General features: G+C 35.6%; 1 protein-coding gene across 1 annotated transcript in view; it reads right to left on the bottom strand.

Moving 5' to 3' along the window:
* Nucleotides 1-4,586: 4,586 nt before the first annotated feature.
* Nucleotides 4,587-14,865, bottom strand: part of LOC149777738 (steroid 17-alpha-hydroxylase/17,20 lyase-like) — a 32,151-nt gene continuing 21,872 nt past the window's right edge. Inside the window, exons 4-8 of the mRNA XM_089938785.1 lie at nt 13,054-13,192; nt 10,370-10,583; nt 7,645-7,696; nt 6,029-6,156; nt 4,587-4,809 (exon numbers count right to left, since the gene is read on the bottom strand). Coding sequence (XP_089794911.1) covers nt 4,602-4,809; nt 6,029-6,156; nt 7,645-7,696; nt 10,370-10,583; nt 13,054-13,192 — 741 coding nt within the window. The 3' untranslated portion in view covers nt 4,587-4,601. The remainder of the gene's footprint in view (nt 4,810-6,028; nt 6,157-7,644; nt 7,697-10,369; nt 10,584-13,053; nt 13,193-14,865) is intronic.

The raw sequence follows: 14,865 nt of genomic DNA, 5'->3' as shown, positions 1-14,865 counted from the left end.
ATTCGTTCAAAAGCAGAAGCAACCTCAGATGCTGTTTTAGTCATTAACGTTTCTGCATCTTTGTATCTACTTGCAACATCAACTACAGTTAACGCGTATTTATATGTTATTTGAGGTCTTCGGAGTATAACTGTATCATGTGGCAGAAATAATATATCAGCCTGATGAACTTCATTAGGAACACTGACACTGAAATGTGCAAAGTGAATTTGTTTAGGCGGTGGTTGGTAAATTTGCCATATTGCCTGTTTGGATAACCAATTTTTAGCAGTAACGCACGTAACTTTTGCTGCTTCAGCGAGTTTACTAATTGCTGCGCTACCCCTCTAGTATCCTCGTGGTGAATAACAAATTGACTCTATTTATAATTAATTATCAGCACCTAGCGCTAATTTACCTTTCATTGCGGATTTTATTAACCAACTAGCTAACCTCTCCTTGAAAGATTTATCAGTGATGGAATTTAGCGCGTGAATTAATTTCACATCCGCGAGATGCCTATCTTGTAGATCCTTACTTCGGTAAGCTACATCATGAGCGTGACACGCCTTATCAATAGCCTTTATTGGTTCTTCGCCGGGGTTTGGTTGATCTTGGTCATCAAGCCTGATATCAAGACGGGTTCCAGGACCACAATAATTATATCCTGGAAGATGTTTTTCTCCTGGATATTTTGACCACGGAGCTCCTGGAAGTTTTGTTAATTTTGCTGCTATATAACCTCCTCGTTTTTTTTTTTACTTGGCATTGACTGCGTTGACTTGTTAGTAGAGATAAATTTAAATTTCTTTATACCGCATCTCTCACACTTGCCTGTAAGTGCTTGTCGATTATTTTTTGTTGTAACAGTTGTTGTATCTGCTGTTGGGGTACGTGCTCTACATTTTACACAATATAAATCCATATTTATATTATATTATATCTAATGGAAATCACTGACTTTTCTGCAACAAGGAAACGAGAACCAGTTAAGCATCACGCAGCGCTACCAAATTCTGTTAGTATGATTATAATTGGACCATGTGGAAGTGGTAAGACGCAGTTGCTACTTAATTTAATAATGAAGTGGATGAAGTGGGATAAGTTGTATTTGGTAGCTCCATCTGTGGACGATCAACGATGCTACGAAGTGTTAAACGATTTTAATGAAAGTGCAAAATCGTTAAATGAAGGCGGAGATGATGTTGTTGAATTTATAACTGACATTGATGAAGCGCCAAGTATTGATGATATTGATGGATTTATTAATAATTTAGTTGTTTACGATGATGTCATGTTGGATAAACAATCAAATCCTGCCAGGATATTTTCCAGAGGCAGACACAAAAATACTGATGTGATTTATGTAACCCAGCGATATACACAAATTCCTAAAATGATCAGGGATAACTGTAATGTTCTTGCAGTGTTTAACGGTGTTGATACACACACGTTACGAAATATACATCAGACTTGGTGCAGTGGTGATATGGATATAAATAACTTTAGAAATTTATTTAGTCATGCCCAATCAACCCCGCACGGATTTATAACTATAAATTTACATGATCCTCGGGCACGGTATCGAGTAGGTCTTGATACGATTTTTTAATTCATAGCAGCAGGAAGGCGCGCCTCCAAATTGTCACCGACAATCGCGCATTTTTCCTTCAATGCGACAAAGAAAAAAAAACATATCGGCGATGACAGGTAAACCAATTTGTTTTACGCTGGATACGCATTTTTTTAACGATTTTTGTGTTTTCGTAGGAAGGCTTAATTCGCGAAAATATAAGTGAACCAATTAGAGGCTGTTCGGCCTCCCTGCTGCTTTTGTATATATGACTGTAGCTAGTGTACGATTGGTGAGACACCGGATGTCGATCTAATACGCTTGAGAGAAAGGATAAGTGTAAAGCGATAAGAAAACGGGGCCGAGAACAGACTTGTGAACACCAATCCACGGATCAATTGGCTGGAATGTTTTCCATTTATGGACACTGTCATGTTGACTAAGTAGGACTTGAATCACAGTAAATTTGTCGTGAATTAAACACATTCGATGTAGACGGTGATGAAATATATCTTGGTATTTTGTTTCAAAGGGCACATACAAGCCATGTAGGGTGTGGACTAATATTTCCAATATAAAAGTAGAGAGAAGTTCGTTAACTACTGTCAGAAGGTCATTTTCAGTACTATATCGAGGGCGATATGCGCACTGTACATTGCAAAACGAGACTATTTAAATTCAGACGAGATACAGGTTGGCATAGAACAACATTTTCAAAGATGTTTTACATCAATGGTGGGGGAGGGTAAGAATAGGACAGCTTTTTTTAAATGGCAATGTCAGGTTTTAAAAGTGTTGGGAATTCCCCAAATGATATAGCAATATTGGTCAGTGAATGCAGCATTGAATCTAAGCACTCGAGCAGCAACGATGTTGGAATCGATTCGAATTCATGCGATTTTGGTGTGCCCTTCACCAAAATTGCATGTGCCATAGATAGGTTCAAATGCGGTTGATATTCTGTGTCACATATGTAGTATTCTGTGTCACATATGTAGTATTCTGTGTCACATATGTAGTATTCTGTGTCACATATGTAGTAACGATCGGTCAATTGAAATTGAAATTGAGTTGTGGAGACTATCTGCTATGATTTGTACTTCATGACGTAAGACATTTGAAAACTGGTCCAGAAGATGGACGGGAGAGACGGTGGTCCCTGGTAAAGCTGTACATTTATTCTTTAAGATTTAGCTTGGTCATAATCTCGAAGAATTGTTAACAGTTGGTTCTTTCCGTAATCTTAATATTGTAAAAGAAACCCGATTTAGCTGCATAAAGGCACACACACAGTACATACACATACATACATACACACAATCATATACATACATACGTACACACACATACATAGATACATATACACACATACACTCATATATACATATTTAAACACATTTACATATATATATATACACACATATATACTCATACACACACATACATATATCCATGCACACACATATACATGTAGATATACACACATATACACATACATGCACACATATACTCACACATACACACATATATACAAACACAAACACATACATACACATATACACACATACATAAAGTCACACATACATATATAAACATTAGTATATATATATATGTGTGTGTGTGTGTGTGTGTTATGATATGGTTTGTATCACAACCTTCTCATCTCTTGCTATGAGAAGGGATTATTAATAAGTTAAGAAATGTATTTGCGCATGGTGAGAGAGAGAGAGAGAGAGAGAGAGAGAGAGAGAGAGAGAGAGAAGAAGAAGAACAGGAATTCAGGCTCTCTAACAAGAGTGTCACCAATAACTGTGGAGATACGGCTACATTTTGGGGAATGAGGTACGGAATCGATGTAAGGAAAAGACAGAGCTGTTCTGACTCGAGAAACGAACTTTTATTGATATACATATATAATTCTAAATTCTAAAGATACATTTATAAAGCCTTTATATAAAAATACACGAAATACATATAAGATTACACTTTACCTTCGAGCTTACCAACTTCACACATTTGTATAATTTCTGCCCTTTAGAATGTAATACATATAGTTAAATCTCGATTAACTTCATGATATCCAAAGAGTATAAAATTAAATAGTTGCGATTAATGCAACAATCATTTTGAAGAAATGTATCGTGCTAAATTTAAAATAGGATACTAATTTTGAATAGGTTACTAAACATTACTCAATATTACTTAAAGAATATTTTATTTCCAAATTAAATCTAAACATGAAGTTGGTAACGAATTCATCTTTTCCAATAATACATACCACAAATACAATTAAACATTCCATTATATTATAATATAAAATATAAAGAACTCACAAATGTTGGAAAATATGAACTTTACCGTTAAAATCTCAAATATTAAAAAGTGCACATTCTTTAAAGAAGTTTGCGAACACAGACGATTCTTACATGTAAGGAAAAGACAGAGCTATTCTGACTCTAGGAACAAACTAACTCTTCGTAAGCCTGCTTCGCTATTTATACAGCTTTTGTGTTCGCTCGGTCCAGTGAGAACACGACCTTTGAATTTTTCCCAGGCTATCGTGTGAACCATCTGCGTAACGTATCCAATATTGATATAATAATTTGTATGTTCAGCAGCTTCCCCCCAAATCTAAATTGATGACATTTAGATATGAGCGTAATGTATTTTGTGCTGACAATTGTTGATATTTAGATACGAGCGAAATGTATTTTGTGCTGACAATTGCTGATATTTAGTTACGAGCAAAATGTATTGTATGGGTTTCTGCACCTGCTCGTAAAGCGCGATCTCTATAAAAAAGCATGCAGTTATATTACACAAATATATAAATTTTATCCCAATATATTTTAGTGGAAAATTACTTTCAATATAAATTAATGAAAACGTACTTTTAATACAATTTAGAATAATTTCAATCTTAATACTTTAACTTAAAAGTTATGTCCCTATATATATGTTAAGCAGAACAGAAATAAATCTGACGGTTTTTTATGCGAAGCGTTTATTCTTCTAAATCACAAAACAATTTTAAAGACAAGCAGTAAATTCATCTGACTCTTAATCGCATCTTGTAATCCTGTGGTCGCAGAATCGCTCCAGGAAGAAACGTCCGAGCGTCATCTGAAGGTAGGGTGCCTACCTTTGGCAGAAGAAAGTCAAACTTCTGTATAAGTGTTGTCAGGTAGAGAAAGATCCGAGACTTAGCCAGGTTTTCGCCGACACAAACCCTCTTTCCTGATCCAAAGCTGACAAGTCTAAATTTCAAACATAAAACAATCCCCATTTGAACATAAAGAAATAGCAAGGACGATGCACATACAGTAGAATTTATTTACAGAATTGCTTTAGGGACTGGAAAATGTCACAAATGCCAGTAAATACCACATGTGTTCTGTGTGTGTTTGTGTGTTGGTTGTGTGATTTGGATTTTTTAACGTAGCTTTATCGATTTTTCAGTCATATCGCTACGATGTCTGCAGTGCGGTAGCTTATAGTGATATTTGGCACAGGTGCATCATGTCGCAGACGTTTATCATGATCTCCCACCCAATCACATTATTCTGACATCAGAACGACCTCTAACCTCTTAAAGCTGAGCGCCAAGCGAGGCAGCTGTTAGTACCATTTTTGTAAGTCTTTGGTACGACTCGGCCAGGGTTCGAACTCCCGTGACCTCCCGCATCCGAGGCGGACGCTCTAACCACTAGGCCACCAGCGCGGTAAAGAGCATGAAACTTAACGACAATCTCTTTTGTAAAAATTTCCATCACAGCTCATAAGCACAAAAAGGTGTTTCCCGCCATTCGTTCGTTTCATAAACATTGTATAAAGAGACGTACATGAAATACATAAATATATACGAACATAGATTATGACAGCTATGTATATTGCTATATAAGTAGGTTTGTTGGTATGATAATATGTAGAAAGAGATGTATTAACCGGTCCTGTAAAATACCGTAGGAGAGATAAGACTCGTGGGCGAAAGCATGGATATTCGGACTAAATAAAAAAGACACTTCAGCTAGTGATATGATGGATCCCATTTGCTGGTTTTTGTGACGCGCTACAAAGTTATACCCGGGTACGAACAACATTTTTACAGACACGCATATGTCACTCTAAAACATTTATTACTTACTTGTAAATGCGCTCAGGTCTCAGCAAATGTATTCTGAATTCTAATTTATTTAAGCTGTATAAACTTATAAATTCACTAATTAAGTCTTCCTTTTCGAGTGTAATCTATCTATAAGAATAATCGTGGCATTAAAGTAAAAGTTGTCAATACGGGACCGGTGTTCGTTGAATAGAGATCAGAGAGAGATATTTTCTTTGCATACATAATAATGGTCAGGAACTATTTGCGTATAGACTTAAAATGAAAATGCAATATAGCAAGGGGGTTTATATATGATTTCTTAAACAGAATCCTTTATATGGATGCGTCACTAAATATCAATTTACACTTACGATTGTCTCAGTGTGTGCTCTGCCGGCAGAAGTTTACCGTTATCGTCTAGGAAACGTTCAGGTCTGAATGTCCACGGGTCACCCCATATTGCTGCATCGTGATGAACTGTCCATATGTTGAGGATTAACTTTAAAAGAAAATCTTTGTTTAAATAAACATATATTCTGTTTCGATTAGTTAACATTATAATCAGGAATGAATTGTCATTTCCTGCATTAATGACGGTATAAAAAATCAGTTGCCAAATCACAGTTTGCATATAACACTTGGATGTAAGCATTGCGTTTCGGCAATCGACAATTTATACCAACATAAATGCCGAAACAACACATTGCAAGTATAATATAATTCCTGAACTAATTTACTGTTGCTTTGATTAAATTGTTTTTATCCATATTTTTCTTCTTTCTTACGATTAATACTAATACAAGAATATTTTTCCATTTCGTTTTCGTCATTTAAAACATGAAATAAATTCATCAAAGCCCAACGCCTGTCGTTTTCCCTGAATGACAATTAGAGTCACATGAATAGTTAGCGAATTACCACACTTGAAATAAATATTAAACGTGCACCCAGGTGATGAAATATATAAATCATTACTAAAAAAAAGCATGAAGCCCATTTTAATAATCAGTTCATCCCCAGTGTGATAAAGTCCAAGAATTCGTTGGAGGTCATGGTCGGAAACTAATATGCTGAACCATGTATGAAAACGAATATGAGCAAAAAGCAACTCGTATTAATTTTCAAAATTAGAGTTGAGACATAGTCATAAACTACGTAACAGAAAGACACAGCCAACAAGTTTTGTAAAAGGTAGCAAACAATTCATTTGTCAATGTTATAAACGAAAATGTGAGCGGAACATACATTATTATAACGTGAATCTAAAATGATCCTGGAAAAGATATATTGAAATCGGAGAGAATGAAAAAGTTCCTTGTAAACTTAAGAACCGAATAAGTACTGCTCCGACGTTGTCAAAATGGCGTTGTCCAGAACTTCTTTGAATAATTCACATATTCCAAGCAACGAGAACTTTCTATTTCCAATGAACAGTAAAATAATTGCTATTCCACTCCAACAAAATTCTACACCTACACCATTTCAACTGAAAAAAAAACCACTTAATTTACAGCCATGAATAAAAAAATTAATTAGACAAAACGAGTTAGGAAATTTAGATAAACATAACACGTCACAAATGCAGCACCCACTAAGAGAAATGTGCCAACATCCTGTGTAGGAAAACAGCAGACTGGTTTTCACCTGACACATTGTCAATTGCGCTCACATTTTTGCAAATGTAGTAAATAGAATAAACTGTCGATTGCGTATATATTATACCTTAGCTTCGACATTTACTCAAGTCTCTGCTTATTTGATATGTTATTTTCTTTGTTCGTCCCTCAGCCGACCATGTATTGTATGATTGTATCTCTTTCCTTGCTTTGTATCGAGATACATAAAATTACATAATTTTGTGAGAATTGGACTGGTAGGTCTGCGCATTGTGGTTTATTCTAAAAGGTTTGTCAGGGTTTCTTTACATTTTGATTACATCTACTAAAATTATAACACATTGACAGTGATATCGCTTTGAAAGTCTTACTTTGGATCCTTTGGGTATAGTATATCCTTCGAACTCCACATCTTCCATTGCACTAAGAAAGTAAAGGAAATAAATGTTTTAAACGTTTACAGCGCATGACACCATTCATACTTAGATCCCATCGATCTTGTATTTACTTATCTAGACGATACAATTGCTACTCTTTTCATTATTCAAGTTACATTACTGTTTTCAACGTTCAAGTTGCATTACTGTTTTCATTATTCAAGTTGCATTACTGTTTTCATTATTCAAGTTGCATTACTGTTTTTATTATTCAAGTTGCATTACTGTTTTCATTATTCAAGTTGCATTACTGTTTTCATTATTCAAGTTACATTACTGTTTTCAACATTCAAGTTACATTACTGTTTTCAACATTCAAGTTGCATTACTGTTTTCATTATTCAAGTTGCATTACTGTTTTTATTATTCAAGTTGCATTACTGTTTTCACTATTCAAGTTGCATTACTGTTTTCATTATTGAAGTTACATTACTGTTTTCAACATTCAAGTTACATTACTGTTTTCAACATTCAAGTTGCATTACTGTTTTCATTATTCAAGTTGCATTACTGTTTTCATTATTCAAGTTGCATTACTGTTTTTATTATTCAAGTTGTATTACTGTTTTCATTATTCAAGTTGCATTACTGTTTTCATTATTGAAGTTACATTACTGTTTTTATTGTTCAAGTTACATTACTGTTTTCAACATTCAAGTTGCATTACTGTTTTCATTATTCAAGTTGCATTACTGTTTTTATTGTTCAAGTTGCATTACTGTTTTCATTATTCAAGTTGCATTACTGTTTTTATTATTCAAGTTGCATTACTGTTTTCATTATTCAAGTTGCATTACTGTTTTCATTATTCAAGTTGCATTACTGTTTTTATTATTCAAGTTGCATTACTGTTTTTATTATTCAAGTTGCATTACTGTTTTTATTATTCAAGTTGCATTACTGTTTTCAACATTCAAGTTGCATTACTGTTTTTATTATTCAAGTTGCATTACTGTTTTTATTATTCAAGTTGCATTACTGTTTTTATTATTCAAGTTGCATTACTGTTTTCATTATTCAAGTTGCATTACTGTTTTTCTTATTCAAGTTGCATTACTGTTTTCATTATTCAAGTTGCATTACTGTTTTCATTATTCAAGTTACATTACTGTTTTCAACATTCAAGTTGCATTACTGTTTTTATTGTTCAAGTTACATTACTGTTTTCAACATTCAAGTTGCATTACTGTTTTCAACATTCAAGTTGCATTACTGTTTTTATTATTCAAGTTGCATTACTGTTTTTATTATTCAAGTTGCATTACTGTTTTTATTATTCAAGTTGCATTACTGTTTTCATTATTCAAGTTGCATTACTGTTTTTCTTATTCAAGTTGCATTACTGTTTTCATTATTCAAGTTGCATTACTGTTTTCATTATTCAAGTTACATTACTGTTTTCAACATTCAAGTTGCATTACTGTTTTTATTGTTCAAGTTACATTACTGTTTTCAACATTCAAGTTGCATTACTGTTTTCATCATCATTGCCAAATCTAACTAAATCAAATTACGCCAACGTAAGTTAGCTGGCGAAGATGCATGGTAATTGCAAACACATTGCTGTGTAGTTGATGAAAATATCGCTAAATTTTGTCATTGAGGTAATCCGCGGCAATTAGAAACTAACAATTGTTTATTTTGCCGAAAATTCCATAGAAACTAAATAAAGAACATCTCTGACTAGGATTTCTGGAGAACCTTCCTCTTCCCTAGATTTCTCAGGAAAACAAATGAACATGTTTATACTCAATATAATATTGCGGTTTGAGCAATGACTGGCTTAAGCAAGGTTTTGGATGACTCATAAGATACTGAATCATTGCAGTCTTCACTTAAATGCATGACCTTCATCAATTCTCGCGTTCTCTCTGTCTCACAAACACACATAACACACACACGCATACGTATTGTTACACAGATGATAACTAAAAATGAATAGAAGATACATGTACTAACAAATACTTGCAAATAGACGCATAAGGTTATTACTAATACTAGTAATAATACTAACTTTATTTAACACTTAAATCCATAAGCCAAAATCCAGCACAAAAGGCGTTCGTGTAACAATACAATCCAGCGATTAACTATGGATGAATTCTGGCAACATGCAACGTGAAAGACTTCATTCAGTATTCAGTAAAATGTATTAGGGATAATAATAAAATTTATGTGCCTTTTGTTTTAGGTTCAGTGAAGAAATAATGTCTGTGCTTAAAGCAATTTTTACGTTTCTTAACTTCACTACAGTAAAGCATGAAATAATATTGCATTTCAAATTCAAGAAAATCGCTCACTTACGAGTCATCAATACTGTTGACCTATGGCGGGCAGTAAATACAAAAGGATATTGTATGAAGCTGCTGTGAACTAGGTATATACATCAAAAGGAGGGAGATACGTTAATAGCAACTAGATACGATTCAATATCCTTACTATCTTGCAACTAGGCCCATTCCTAACCCTTTATTAGTTTAACGGCACATAAACACGTGAAAGGTCATATCGTGCAAGGTAACTGGAGTAACAAGTCTTGCCTAAAGGCATACCAGGACAAAAACTCTTGCCTGACCTGGTGAGGATTTGAATCCCCATTCTTTTAGTCAGACACCATTACTTTTGAGCCAAAGTAGCTTCAGAAAAGAAAGGAACATACCCGTGAGGGATACCTAGCGGTGCATGTGTGACGTAGCGCAGTGCTTCTAGTATTACTGCCTCTGCGTACGGCATGGCAGGTCTATCCTTAAGGCTTGGATATCTTTCTAATCCAACAACTTCGACGATTTCTTGATATATCCTGTCTACACACTCGTGATGATGCAGCAGAACAAGTATAATGCACAGGAGACCATTTCTGGTTGTAAGTAGTCCTGAAAAGGTGTACATTCTCTTATTAGAACCGTCTACATTTATTTACAAACTGATGAATGTGAATCAAGATTACATAAGAATGATTAATATGAATGTCTAGAGATATCTATTATGTCCAAGGAGCCACCAGGAATGGTCGGCCCCTCCCTGCCTGCCAAAGGATCTCTAGGACTCTTTCGTACCCTGTGGGTCGGGAGCTTGGGTCCATCAACACGAGATAACCACTTTCCAACTTCGAGACAACGTCACCACCGACAACATCACACCAGGTACATAACAAGTCACACAGAACCACTACTCAACCTGCAAACCAGCACCACAACTAAGACAACACCTCTAACACAGTTCCACAGCTGACAACACAGACAGCCCCAACAGTTTGTTATACAGCTACCCAACAAACACACAGACACATATCTAACACAGACATTGAAACAACGGCTGTCCATTACATGAACAGCTCTGCAGACTAGGTAGAGTGGCCAACACATCGTCTCCGCTCAGTCAAACGTTGGCTGCCCTAACACATGCACACCCAATACGGACAGTTAAACAATGACTTTCACAATAGACAGCACATTTCCGACACATCAGCAACAAATACGCACAACATTATCAGCTCTACAGCTGTTACTCTGCCCAACATAGATTGGGTTTACTCAGACACATTGTCTTTGCTCAGTCAAACGATGGCTGCCCGAAACAGCTGAAATACCATGCCTAAAGCCGTGTAGTAAACGCGACACGGTAAAATGAAATGGCACAAGTTACGCATGCGCTTACTTGGAATTATTTCATAGGGATTAATGTACAAGATTGTCACAATGATCAGGTTTGTATTTGAATCTGCATCTGACAGGTAGAATCTTAAAGAACTCTCTTGTCCCTTACTACAGGCATCATTAATGTGGATACAAAATTTTCTGTTTAGTTATTCACTAGTAATCCTGAAAACAGACAATAAAAACTCTAAAATTGCATGTCATAGTTCGGTACTTTCAAACGTACACAATAAATGTGTGAACCACGAAAGAAACATATCTACAGATAGGAAAAGACAATTTTACAATTCGCTTACCACTAGAGCTGGATATATTGCGTGTAAAATGGACCGCTTACTGGCAAGGCTTTTCGTAATATGAAGCTTCAGCATGGATTTAACCGTACTCATTACATCGAAATAATGTACGATACAACTATAAATAGCAAATTATCGGGTAACGCTGTACGCAAAAAGAAAACCCAAGTGCATTTCATTCCAAATACACGTAAACACAAACACTACATAATTGCTCGACAGAGCATGCCAATTAATCGACGATATCACCACAGCACATCAATTAGTCGAGCTCATGTGGATACAGTCGCACATTGGAATCTCTGGCAACGAAACAGCAGACAAAGTTGCACAAAGCAAACTAGGAGATCAAAGCTCTATCAAGCTTACCTATAGCTCTACAGAAGCACCAAGCTTCGCACAAACATATATAGACCAAACATGGCAAGATTTTTGGAACTCCTCCACAAAAGGTAAAAAGCACCATGAAACCCCAAAAACCGTAGATAGGAACATACAGCTACCTAAGGGTACCTATTTAGAACAGAAAACCATAAACAGAATAATAACTTGATAAACTAAACTAGCAAGCAGTTTTGGAAGGTTTACTGGACCCAAACCAGCAACCATTAACTGCTTTAACTGCCACACCACCGAAGATCTACACCACGTATTCAATATATGCCCAAAATACCAACCCGCTCGGAAAATATTTATCAAAAACCAAAAAGAGATTGGATCACCACACACATACCCAGAGTTATTTAGGGACTCTAATAAAAATAAACAATCAGCATATAAAATATAAATAAATTCATAGACTCAGCAGGACTTAGGAACAAAATATAATTACTATCCCCACAAAACCAAAAGACCCAGTAACTAGCTAAATAAATTTAGAAGCCACCACATAAAAAACCCATAACATATCATTCAATTTTATAAAAAATATTAATAAATAATTCACTTACGAAGCACCTATCAAAAACGATACAAACATTTAATTCCAAATACACGTAAACACAAACACTACATAATTCCATTTTATATATATATATATATATATATATATATATATATATATATATATATATATATATATATATATATATATATGTGTGTGTGTGTGTGTGTGTGTGTGTGTGTGTGTGTGTTAAGTCATATACCCTGATTGTAACACAGTACGTGGGTTCTTTTTACCATTCAACGTTTGTTGGTAATGCATGAACAGGGGATCATTTTATATTTCAAATGGGATTACCCCTCCGTGTCTGGATGTAGTGGCACGTATTTCTGCATTTAAAATAGGTCATCGCACCCTACTGGCACAAACAGACAAGTTTTCCTTTTCAAATGGATTCGTCTCGTGTGAAAAAAAGTTGAACTAAAATGGCCAAACATATGAGAAATACCAGCAGCTATAATATCCTGGATGAAAGCCTTGATTTGGAAGTCTGTCAGCCACTGTGTATCTCCAACACTCTTTTCTTGCGATTGGAGCTTGAAAAGAGCATCGATCAATCCACGCTCACGTCCGGGTACGTACGTTTCCTATTATAAAATCGAAACAGTAATTATAGTATGTTTTAGATATGAAAAGGTATATTCAAAAAATGTACAGCTTAACATAACATAACTTTTAATGACATAATAAATTTGAATATGGTAACATAGTACAATGAAACCACATTTCTTGGCAGCAAATGTTCTAATCTTGTATTATTATGTAAGTGGGATAAGTGATAGTTTTTACCAAATGCCATAACAATTAGACAATAAACTTTGCTAGTTCATATAAGGTTAATATCATTCAGGACACCTTATTTTCTGATATGCCTTTCACGGAATTGTATAAATCCTTGTATTTATTAAATACCTGTACTCGGGTTTCGTTTTTTGTGTACAACGATACCCGAGGGTGATTTATGTATATTGTACAAAGATTTCGAAATAGTGAGTTTAGTTCATCCTATGCGACCGCTCCGGTGGCCTAGTGGTTAGAGCGTTCGCTTCGGATGCGGGAGTTCGTGGGTTCGATCCCGGCCGAGTCATACCAAAGGCTTACAAAAATGGTACTAACCGCTGCCTCGATTGGTGCTCAGCATTAAGAGGTTATGTTAGGACTGGTCGGCCTGGTGTCAGAATAATGTGACTGAGTGGGACATCATGCAGCATGTCTGCGGCATGATGCCCCAGCGCTAGACATCACTGGAAAATGTCGCACTGCAGACATAGTAGCGATATGACTGAAAATTGTTAAAGCTATGCTAAAAATATAAATCACACACTCACACACATTCATCCTATGCCGCACATGCGAAGTGCTTTCGAATATTTCCAGCGCATAGACGATGTATTGCGGCATCATCTGTGTATAAATACCTCAACGATTTTGTTGGCACTCCATGACTCCGTTCTGCTATATGCTTATAATTAGTTGGAGGTGTCCCCCTATTTTTTGTTTCTAAAGGTCATTGTTTGTGATTTATGTATCCCCCGTCCTCCCAATTTCGGATTTCATGTGTGATTTTTTTTTATTATATTTTTCTCCATCAGGGTTATTCTTTGTTTCGTTTCGTCATATTTCTTTTAGTTGTTCTTGCATGCTGGTTCTGAGACGTACTCCGCTCCCACTCGGTACGTAGGTCGGTTTCCATTCTCATGTCAATACTTGCAAACACTAGTGCTTGTGGTTGTTTTCTTGCCTTGAACATTACATGCATAAAACTTAGGATCGTACTCCTTTTCCCTTTGCAAAAGTCCAGGGTGAAAGTTTCCGCTCTCATCCCCATTTCGTTATCGGTATTATTTGGAAGTGACTTGGCCATAGTCATTAAAGTCCAGTGAGATGCTGATAGTGTGTGTTGTGTTGTAACTGTATGTTTTCCTGTATTGACTGGCACTATCTATATCATATCTTAAGAGTTTGGGGTTAACTATCTAATTTTCAGTAGTGGCAAGGTAGGTTTGGTAAATACTCCCTGGGGAGTAGTACTGTCTGTAATTAGATAGTTGTATGGTGGCTTTTCAGGCTGGGGTATAATTAATCATTGTCAGTTAGTGTTCCTAAGGTTTCCTAGCATTATAGGTTAGTAATGAGATTTTAGTGGGATAGTTTGTACATAGGTGCGTTATTTAGGGGTTATTCATTTTGGTTGTAATTTCGTGTGTGTGTGTGTGTGTGTGTGTGTGTGTGTGCATGTGCACAGTTTACATATAATTAA

The sequence above is a fragment of the Sinohyriopsis cumingii genome, chromosome 17 (assembly GCF_028554795.1).
Source record: "Sinohyriopsis cumingii isolate HCF-2022 chromosome 17, ASM2855479v2, whole genome shotgun sequence".
Taxonomy (NCBI): domain Eukaryota; kingdom Metazoa; phylum Mollusca; class Bivalvia; order Unionida; family Unionidae; genus Sinohyriopsis; species Sinohyriopsis cumingii.
Note: the sequence above shows the minus strand (reverse complement) of the source record. Positions and strands in the feature narration are given on the sequence as shown.